Consider the following 11405-nt stretch of genomic DNA (forward strand, 5'->3'; position numbering starts at 1 on the left):
CGACTGCGATAGTTTGGGGATGATCTTGAGGGTGAGCCAAATGGAAAATTTTCGAGATCCATTGGAATTTAAAATTGTCTGCTCCCCGCCTACTGCAAAATTTTTGTACCTTTTCTGAACTTCTAAATTTGGCGGTGCTAAGTATTGTTCCTGTGAGTTCATGTGACCCTGATGACGTCGTCTCCCCACTGACCTATCAGGGAATTTTGTTACAAAGAAACCGGGTGGTTTTCGCAAGAGGATAACCTAAAATGCTGTCACGTTAAAAATTTATATTTGGTTTTCTTAAGGAAAATATTTGGCGAAATATATTTTACCCGAACCGCACCATAAGGGAAGGGATAAAAGAGAGAGAAAAACTTCATTATGGCAAGTGTGCTTAGACCCCCCTTGGGTCCCTGGACCACCGCACGGTCCCCCTCTACGTCTGAACGTTCATATGGTGTTTGTTCATGACGTCGGCACCCCGAAGCACCGCAGCAAGCTGCGATGGCGGGTCCGGAGACGAGCACAACCTCCCAGTCCTCCTAACTTGATAACACGGGCTGTCCCTGCGGGGGAGGATCAGTAGGGCAGCCGAAAAGGACGTGGGAGAGTGTGGCGTGAGGGTCGCCGCACCGGGTGCATGCAGGGAAGTTGCCACAGTAGTGAGATAGCAGCTGAGGGGATGAGAAAGAGCGGGTCTGGAGGCGTCTTCAGAGGACCTGTTGGGAGTGGGTAAGGGAGGGATGTGGAGGAGTTATTCTCTCCTCCACAAACAAACCTCTCTTCTCTTTCACTCTCTCTCCAATCCAAACTCCTTTATACATATATATATATATATTTATGATTATTATTATTAATTATTATTATTTGTTTTTTTTTAATTTTTATTGTTTCATCCTCTCCGTGCCCTTCTTGTGGTAGACTCCCCCGGTGTTCCTCTCCCGCATGCTTTCCTTTTGCCTTTACTACGTACAGGTGACTACCAACCTTTACCACCCGATTCTTGGCCGATCCCCCAGAGTGGGTATGTGCCATTCTGTCGTAGGCTACAACAACAACAGAAGCGAAAGAGGCAGGCACACGATGTGCGTGCAGGAGTCACCATGCGGCTGGAGGTCAGGTGAGAAGAGTTCGAGGAGCGGGCACTACACGCGCTGATGCCAGCAATGATGTCATCTATGGTTTCAGTGTCACCTATGGCGTAGAGAGTCTACTGACCAAACCACTGCTGTGTTGGGGTGCAGAAGGAGATCTGCTGTAGGACCACAGAAACTGAGGCACATCGAATTGTCGACGACCGTCCAAGGATAACAGAGGGCCTGTTGGGACCGATGCCTGCCGCCGGCGTGTGCACCCGCCGCCGGCTCGAACGAATGTGCCACGAGCCGCTTAAACGTGGCAAAAGTCTCAGCGAGGGGCTACTTTGTGTGTTGATCTGGTTGCAGCCCGGTAGCTCGGCTACAGTCCATACGCGCATATGCGCCTAGAAGCGCCTGTTTCTTCATGCCTTGTGTGAGTAGGTTTGAAATGAAAACAAGTTCTTTTTTTCCTGCTTAACCGAGCTTCAGAGACAAGGTGAGGCTTTCAGTACTTACGGCTTTTGTGCTATATCAGGAGAATCAACATTATCATCAAGGTATGTGACGACCCGGGTTATGAAACCAGCGCACGGGCCCGGTCTCGACATTAGGAGTTCTTCGTCAGCTGGCGCCCCAATGCAGAGCGACAAGTTTGAGAACACGATGCTCGTGACTTTATAGATTCATGGCGCACAATAAGAACTCTCTGGCTTCAATAGTCTTGTCCCCTCAGGAGGCTAAGCAAAACCTTGAACGTATCGCTCAGGGGCTGGCTGTGCGTTTCCAGACGCAGAAAATGAACTTTTACACCCATTCGCCCCCACTCGGACTATCCGGAGGCCGATTTGTCGGAGCTCCTGCCAATGCAGTCTGCCGCCCCGGGATCTGACGGGGTTACTGTGGGTATGTTGAAGATTTTAGCGCAAGACTTCACCACTCACCTTCTGGATATCGTAAACGCGTTATTGGAAAAAAAACATGGATTCCTCACAGTTGGAAGATTGCGAAAATAATATTGCTTTTGAAGAATGCAGAGAATGGATTTCAATTTACAATATACGGCCAATTGCTTTAACCTCAAATTTAGTCAAGTTGATCGAAAGAGTAATACGCAGTCGCCTCACAAAGCATGTTAATACCATAAATGGCCTCAGCTCTGCACAGATTGGCTTTCATCGCGGTTGTTCCATATATGGTCGCGCATGCGGATCTAGGAAGCCGAATCAGACTTTCAAGGCGCAAGAGGGAAGTTTCGGCCTTGGTGACACTTGATGCTGCTAAGGCCTATGACAGCGGGGAGCACACGGTCCTTCTTAACAAACTTGCACAGCTACAGCCACCGCACTACATTTATGCCTGGATTTTGGAATTTTTAAAAGACAGATTGTTCTTCTGTACAGACGGATCTTTCTGTTCTAATACCTATGTTCGATCCAGAGGTGTGCCGCAAGGATTTTTTTTGTCACCGCTGCTTTTTAACATATTAGTTCGGGACATCCCCATTCATCCTGACATTATAGTTTTTGTATACGCAGACGATATAGCGTTTTTTCGCCTCAGCAAAGAATATTCATGCTCTTTATCAGTCCTTGCAGGTATACCTGACTGCTCTTGATGATTGGTTGGACCAAATTAATTCATCACTTAATGTCAGCAAGTGTGGCGTGCTGGTATTTCGCCCAGACACCCCTTCGTACATTTCGCTAGTCTACCACTCCACCCCAATTCCGCAGGTGGAGTCATTTGAAAAACCTATAGGTGTTAATTACGACCCAAGTTTGGATTGGCGCCAGCATATTAAGAATAAAATTATTAAAGGGGAACGTGCTGTGGGCCGGTTGACAGGAGTAGCGAATAAACACTTTGGCATGCATTGCGACACCTTACTGTTTCCTTATAAGGCTTATATGAGACCAATTTTGGAGTTCTGTTGCGTCCTGTTCTCTGGTAGTGCATACTACAAGCTACAACCCTTAGCCTTACTGTAAAGGCGTGCCCTACTGAAACCCAACTTCGACGCACTTTTAAGCGTGAAGCTCCCAGACACCTGTAGAGCGTGTGGGGGCAGCGGTCTCGGACTCAAAGGAGATGTCCTCGACTCAGCGTGGCAAGCTCAGCGGAGACCAGCTACCAAGTGACAAGAGGTTTTTGGTCGTTTGGTGCCCAGCTTTCGCCGGTCGCAAGCCAGAGAATGGGTCGGAGCCAAAGGTTCACAAACAAAACAAACTTTTTACAGCATTGAGACGATAGAGAGGATTTCACAATCACTAGTACAAACACATACAAAGTGATTAACCAAACAATGCAACTCGTGCAAACTTAAACTCGATAGAGACTATAATACAAAAGGAATTTGCACCTACCGTGCACTTAGCCGAGAGAGAGGTAAACAAATAAAACACAATTTGTTCACCGGGCCCTGCGACAGTCCGACGACCAGAAGTCCACGACGATGCCATCCCGCAGACTGGGGAACGTTGCCTCGTTGGTCCGATGCTGGCCAAGTGGTATTTTCCCGGGAGTCGAACGGGCGCGCTTCTCCGAAGCTTAAACGGCGGTCCGGACTAGCTGATAGCGGTCAACGCACTTCTTTATAGGCTTGGTCCGCGTCTGTTTGTTCTACGCGCCAAAGTAGGCGCGCACATACACAGTGTCGGCAGTGCAGTCCCCCTTCCTTTCTCGCGCCGGCGGCGCGTCCTCATTGGTCAGAGGTCGGGGGTCCCTTCTCGAAGGTTCGGGCTAGTTCTGGCATGGCGCCGTCGCCGACGTCCGAGTGCAGAGGAGGGGGACATGTCTTAGCGCACGCAAGGCTACCCCCTTTCCCCCCCCCCCTCCGGTTAGCAGTAGAAGCGACTCGTACGTTCGAGAGAAATCGGCCGCATGGATGACTCATTCCCTATGCGCCCGCCGTGTCGGTGAGCGGTGGTGGAGGGGGAAACCACGCACACAGGCTAGACGCTCCCCAAGGTGTTCCCTTTCCCCCGTTTTACGGCCGCGCTGGCGAGATGCCGTGCGCGTGGTGCTGTTTTGTTTCTTTATTTAAAAAAATGCGTCGAATTTTGTGACACCTACGGCTATGCCACGGGCTCCCAAAATCAGCTTCAAATGCTGTCGTTTATCTGGAATCCCGTATCCCCGATTATATTCTCGCTTCCAACTACTCACCGTGCGTATTATCCTAAGATCCTTTCACCCGGCCCCCCGTGTACTCCTATTTTTATGTCCCACCCACACCTGTTTTTGTGTTAGCCCCTTCTCAGGTCGATCTGACCTCCTTGCAACGAGTTGCTGACACGCAGGCTGACGCGTCTTCTATCACGACCATATCTTTTTACGCCATGCGAAGCTCATGCCCGTAAATATCCTAAATGCGCTTCTTGCTGAACACTTAGAGAATTTTTGTCATCATATTGTTCTCTCCACTGATGCCTCCGGAAGCTGTGAGAAGGCGGCAATTGGAATATATTCGCAGGATCGGCTTTCAGCTATTCCGTTTGTATCCCTGATTATACTCCTGTATTCTTTACAGTTTTAGAGTGCTGCTCTTATAGGCGCCCGTTTCTGCGTTTCGCGGCGTCGCCGTTGTCCGTTGTAACCAGCGCCCTTTAAGCTGCGAAAGCAATGGAGGAGGAGCTTGGAAAGGAGAAAGTAAAAGCGCAACCTCCTCCCCTCCTTAGCAACCGGCGCGCCAGTGGGGGGCGCAGCTGTGAATAGCAACCGTGACGTCACACAGTAGCAGTAGAACGAGCGCGCGCGCGTCGGCGGTGGCAGCTACACCGCCGCTCCTTCGCCAGACGTCTTGTTGCAGTCCAGTGAGAGACGCATGGCTCCGAAGCGGCCCAGTGATTCCGCGCCAAGCAGTTCGGGGAGGAGGAGGAGAAAAGCATTTATTAAGTAATGTACAGAGAGGTGCTCGGGGAGAGGCCCCTAATGGGTCTCACCCCTTACAATACTAGGCGGAGTCCCTCATTCCGGGATGCCGTTGGTCGAGACCGCTACACAAGTCCGCCGAACCAGGGCCTGTTGGCCGATAGTTCCTGGCAGCTGAGCAGGGCCGCCTCCCAGTCCTCTCGGGTAGGGGAAGGGGTGATTGGGGGGAGAGAAGGATTTTTTCTGCATGCCCAAACCATGTGGAAGGTGTCAGCCACCTCCCCACAGAATGAGCAGCGGCCGTCAAAAGAAGAATTAAAGTGCTTGAGAACCGCCGGGCACAGGAGGGTGTTTGTAAAGAGCCTGAGGAGAATTCGTTCGCCAGCTTTACCCAGTCCTTTCATAGGAATTGGATATCGCCGGTGTTCGGTAAATTGGTTTTTGAGGAAAGGAAATGGCGCAGTATCTGTCTCACATATCTCGGCGGACACCTGAACCGCGCCGTGAGGGAAGGGAGGAAGGTGGGAGTGAAAGAAGAAAGAAAGAGGTGCCGTAGTGGAGGTCTCCGGAATAATTTCGACCACCTGGGGATCTTTAACGTGCACTGACATCGCACAGCACACGGGCGCCTGCGTTTCGCCTCCATCGAAACGCGGCCGCCGCGGTCGGGTTCGAACCCGGGTACTCCGGCTCGGTAGACGAGCGCCTTACCACTGAGCCACCGCGGCGGGTATCGGCACAATAGTGCTCAGTAATTTCTTTAACAGAAAGGAGAGGGCTGTGATCTGGGTTAAGCTCCTCCCAAGGGACGCCTGGTGCCCGGTGAGTGAGTGCGCGGGCTGCCTCATGGGCGGCTTCGTTACCTGGCATGCCTTGGTGGCCGGGGACCCATATGATTGAGCGATGAGTTGGATCGCCGTCGCGAGTACTGCGGTGTGAAATTTGGTGAGTGAGTGGAGTGATCCAACCGAACTCAAAGTTACGACAGGCTCCGCGAGAGTCTGTGAGGAAGAATTTAGAGTCGGGATGGGAGGCTGCGAGGGCGATCGCCACCTCCTCCGCATGCGTTGAGTTGGGCGCTCTGAACGAGAGGCCGTCCACCTGTTTTCCCTCGTGTATGACTGCAGCCGTGTACCATTCCCCCCTGGAGCGGTAGGGGCCTGCAATGTCGACGTAGAAGACGTGTTTCTTTGAGCCATAGTGGCGGTGCAGGGCATTCCGCGTCTGGCCCCCGCGCCTGGCGCCGGCCATTATGGTCCTCCTTGTTCATCTTAGTAGGAAGGGGTCGAACGTAGAAGGCGCTTCTCCACAGTTCTGGCACTCGAATGGTGATCATGTCTGATATGTAACCGGTCCAAGGGGCAGCGACCGGACACGGTCTGGGCGAGACGCGTGTATTGGTTAATGAGATGCGCCTCGCGGAGTTCTCGATAGGTGTTCACCACCCCCAATGCGAGGAGTCGCGCGTTGGAAGTGGATATCGGGAGGTCGAGGGCTCTCTTGAAAATTTTGCGGAGTACAATCTCCAAGTGATCTTCGTCATGTTTCCGTAAGCGGAGGTAAGGAGTCGAGTACAGTACTCGACTTGTTACGAAGGCATGCGCGAGCCGCATCGCATCCTTACTTCGCAACCCTCCTCGCTTGTTGGAAACGCGGCGAACCATTCGGCCCACCTGGTCGCCGACTTTGCGGAGTTTGGCAAGAGTTGTGTCTGCCTTACGATGTTGATTAATGAAGAGACCGAGTATTCGTAGCTCCTTCGCTTGACAGATGGGGCCGCTTGCGAGAGAAAGCTGAACGGAGATTTTGCATTTCGGATAAGATCGAATATGCACAAATTCAGACTTGGACGGGGAGCACTGGAGGCCGCAGTACGTGGCATAGTGGTCAACTATGCTCGCCGCTGCTTGCAGGCATTCCTCCATTTCTCCTATGTTTCCCGTAGTGGCCCAGATGGTGATGTCATCGGCGTACAGCGCATGCATAACACCGCCGACAGCCGCCAGCTGTGCCGGGAGATACATCATAGCAATGGTCAGCAGTGGGCTGACCATAAGGCTTTTGCCAAGCACACTCTAGAAATTTCAAAGTCTGTTTGGTATTTTTTTGAGGGAAGTATCTGTCTCCAAAAGCTGCGAAACCAATAGAGGGGAGGGGGTGAGGGGGCTGGAAAACAGCGGGTAAAATTTATAAAGTGGTTTTTGTGGAAAAGAAATGCGCAGTATCTGTCCCACACATCTCGGTGGACACCTGAACCAGAGGGAAGGCGCATAACTACCCTTTTGGAACAGTGGACACCCTAATCGTGCTTTAAGCTACGTGGCGGTAGTGACAGATGTGCGCTGCATGCTTTGGCATTGATAACTTTGTGCCAGAAACCCTGCCACCTGCCAGGGTGGCAGGGTGGGTGGGGACTTTAATGTAGATATAATAAAAGCGGGAATTTCTTACCATTTACGCGGCAGAACATCCTGTTCCTCTCGCTCGTAACGGCTCCGACAGCTGTGACAACCTCGCGAAATACTTGTGCAGACCTCGTCTTTGAGAACCAGGCATTGGTGCAGCAGGTCTAGCATATATCCATCTATTTCTCCGTCCCCAAAGCTTCCTTCATGACAATCAAGAAGTGTTAGTGGAGAAGGAATATGCGTGAAAAATAAGTTTCTGTAATTGTACATACATTTGTTGCTCGAATTCTTTGCCTCAATCTATAGAAAAGCTCAAAACGGCTGATGAGCTGCGCTCAAATTTCGCATTAGGAATTAACGTAATCGTCGGCATTTTTTTTTCTTTTTTGTCTATTGGTTTTGCTCTTCTCAAAATTCCGAAGCACGTAGCACGGGTGCTTATCCTTGTAGACTGCCTTTCAGTTTTAGTCTCTCCCCTAACTTCCGGCTCCTCTCTATTGAATCGTTCCCTTAGGTTTATTGTTCCGCGCACAGTGAGGGTGGTTCGCTTTGTCTGGGTACCTGGTAATTCGGGTATCTATTTCAACGAGGTGGCTGATTTTTTGGCAAGGCTAGCTCTCACTGCCCCTGTAATCTATCCCGTACCTCACCTCGCTCTGTTCGAGACTTCCCGTTTCCAGCGGTTCCAACACATATCAGCCAGCTTGGGTGATCCGTTGCTGAATACAGTGGGTTTTCAACATTTAAGGTTCCCATGGAATGTCCGATCGTGTGAGCCAAGGCTGCGTGAAGTGTCCACGACGCTTTTGCGATGCAGAATCCCCCACCTCAATTCGTACTTACGCAAATGCGGGTTCGCTACGAGAAATCTTTGTAACTCATGTGGAAAAGTTGAAACAATAGACCATTTTCTCCTCTCTTGCTGGCGGTTCGCACTTCAGAAGAAATAGTATTTGGAGGTCCTTCTTTCGAGGTTAGGACTCCCTTTGTCTCTACCAGTTCTTCTGTCGTTTGTTGCGAGCGCCACAGGATTCTCGTTAAGCACTATTTGCGGCTACCTTCATAATTACATTATTGCAACTGGTCGCTTACCGTGTTAACTCCATAAAAACTCCACCGGATGTCCAAAAAGTATTTTATTTTATTCCTGGCATTTCTAATTTGATTAATTTTTTTAATTTTCAAGAATTAAAATATTTTTCTAGTCTTAGACATTCTACTATTCTACTTAGTTTTTTTTCTCACACAAATATTTTTTTGGCATTCACGACTGTACATTGGCCAATCCCCCCGCGTGGGTATGTGCCATGTCTACTGACGTGAAGAAGAAGAAGACTTTGAGCTTGCCGCAGGGTTTTGATTGCCAGAGGTCTTATTAGTGCGCACCTTCTTCGCCACTTTGGCTGCCCTTCGCCGTCTGTTGTCCAGCCTCCATTACCCTGGCCTTCTGCATGCGCCGCCACGAAGAACGACATCAGGGGCGGCGAGGCTTGGGTGAGGCGCGCTTGTCGTGGCCGGTCAGCGCCTCGGACTACGCACCAAGCCCCGTGGCCAGAGTGCCCGCGTTCGCCGTCGTGCTGCTGTCCACCGCCGGTTGCGCCATGCTACTCGGACTCAGCGGCATGGTCTACACTGCCAGGATGCACGCTGAGCCCGTCACGCGGGGCACCCACCAGCGCGGTCCTGAGAGACGCGTGCAGCTCGCCGAGTCCATCTTGGCCGAGGACGTGTGCCGGTCGCAGCTTTGCCAGTGGAACAAGGACTACATCCTCCGAGCTGCCGACGCGACCAAGGACCCGTGCGACGACTTTTACGCCCACGCTTGCAACACCGAGCGCTGGTTCCGAATGGGCAGCGCGTCGACCAGGCCGTTCGCACAACTTGCCACCACGCAGCTGATGATGGACATTGACCAGTTCTTCCTCTATTATGTCCAGCTGAAGGGCGAGCCAACTGGAGACAACTTCTTGTCGCGGATGATGTCGGTCTACGATGCCTGCCGCAATGACACGGGCCCCAGGGCGAACATCTCGGTTGAGCTCGGAGACATCTTCGAGGTGATCGGGCTGCCCGGTGCACTGCCTATACAGGAACTGGCTCGAGGACAGCTGGCGCATGTGGTAGCCTCCGGAGACAGACATATGTCCTTGCATCCGTTGTTCAGGGTCAGGGTACTGCGTCGAAGAGAATCGACTGGAGCTGGTGGTTTCGACATTGTGCTGTCGGCTCCGGAGACGCTGTACCGGCGCTTTCTCACAAACTTTGTCGATTCAGCCGATTCGATGTACGCTGACTTCGTGGCCAAGACACTTAGTCTCTGCACCATGGCGAACACCCGTTCAGCGGCAAGAAAGATAATGCGGCTAGAAAAGAGATTGGAGAGCTTCATGCTGGCCTCGGATGAAGAGCTCATGATGCCTCCCCGAGAGAAGTACGTGTCGCTCGACGAACTATATTTCTCTGATACCTGGGACTGGCCAACCTACTTCAACTTCCTCTTCGCGAATGCCAATGGAAGCATCGGAAACGACACCAAGGTCGTTGTGAGCGACGCAATATTTCTCCGAAATTTAGGCTCCGTGCTTGGAGGTGCCTGGGATGCCATTGTCACGAACTACATGGCTTACAAGGCCATAGTCGAACTCGCGCCTGCACTGGGACAGGACGCGGAGTACTTGCTCCAGTTCACTCACAACTACGACGTCCCAGACCTCGGCGAGCGGCAGGCAGCTTGCCTGACGCTAATGGAAAAATTGTTTAGATACGGTACTGGCATTGTTGCCAAGCTTACGCTGGGCAAGGAGTTTGCCACCACACCGAGAAGCCACATGGACATACAATTGGGACAGTTGTTCAACGCATCCATGCATCTGGTCGCCGGCTTGGTCGATTCTGGCCGCTCCTGGTTGGACGCCTTCGACAAGGACACGGCGTCTCGAAAACTGCGTGCCATGCGCTTCGAGTTCGGAGCCCAGTGCAACCTGGTGGAGTACGAACTCTACCGGCGCAATTCAGTGCAGCTCAATATGACACTCCCATCTTCATTGGCAAGTGACAGCGGGAAGCACGCCGACCACATGTGGGTGGAGCATCCACTCCCGCGCATAGCTTTCCACCTGTACTCTGTGGCTTCGGCGGCATACTGGGACGTCTGGGGCAGCGAAGCGTCGCGGGCATACGATAACCGATACTCTCTTACAACTTTCCGACCCGGTTATGAGCTCCAGCACACCGGCAACCTTTTGGTGGTTCCGCACGCAACGGTGGCGTTTCTTAGTCAGCTCAGCAACCTCATCCACCCTGTCACGTACGGTGTAGTGGCGGCTGACATAATACGCGGTCTTTTAGAGGCGCTCGCCAGGAGTGGCTCTTCGGTGGACGCCGAGCTTCGCTCCCGCCTCTGGTGGAACATAGGAAGCTTGGAGGCGTACGAAAACATCAGCACGTGCATCGAATCCCAGCACCAGCCGTCCCTTGTCGAAGGAGCTAGGATGAGAACCCTGGAACTGGACTTTCTGGACAATGCCATGGCATACCCTTTGTTCCGGCTGTACAGAGATGCGGCGACAAGATACACTGGAGCAGACGTGACTGCACCCAGCGATATGCGGGATGCGCGCGACTCACTGACGCCGGACCAGATGTATTTCTACAACTTCGCGACTGCCCACTGCGACTTCAGGGACGACGAGCTGTGGCAGCAGCAGCGGAAGTTCCACATTACGCCTGCTCCGTGGCGCGTTAACGTGCCACTTATGAACTTGCCCGCTTTTGCGGACGCCTTCGGGTGTAAACCTGGCTCCCGCATGAGCCCGGCTAAAAGATGCAACGTGTGGAAGTAAAAAAAAACCAGCCGTCTCGCTTGACATTCAATATACCAGTGCCGGCCTGTCGTTTATCTAGAATAAGAAATTATAGCAATGACTGATGTTCCACGTGTGATGTGGACAGACGATAACATGGACTCTCTGCTGCTGTATAGGGGTACCCGGAACGCATAAAATGGGTGTAGGACAAAATTTATTACGTGACTATGCATGGACCCACGTGATCAATTTGTGTC

At 52.0% G+C, this 11405-nt stretch overlaps 1 protein-coding gene across 1 annotated transcript; it reads left to right on the plus strand.

The window, feature by feature from the left end:
* The first annotated feature begins 8793 nt into the window (after positions 1 to 8793).
* LOC149361229 (neprilysin-2-like) lies at positions 8794 to 11184 on the plus strand. Its single transcript, XM_089568025.1, has one exon. It carries the CDS (start codon positions 8794 to 8796, stop codon positions 11182 to 11184), a length of 2391 nt encoding a protein of 796 aa, XP_089424151.1.
* The last annotated feature ends 221 nt before the right edge of the window (positions 11185 to 11405 follow it).

This window comes from Amblyomma mixtum, chromosome 2, assembly GCF_055824585.1.
Source record: "Amblyomma mixtum isolate Tamu chromosome 2, ASM5582458v1, whole genome shotgun sequence".
In the NCBI taxonomy this organism is placed as follows: Eukaryota; Metazoa; Arthropoda; class Arachnida; order Ixodida; family Ixodidae; genus Amblyomma; species Amblyomma mixtum.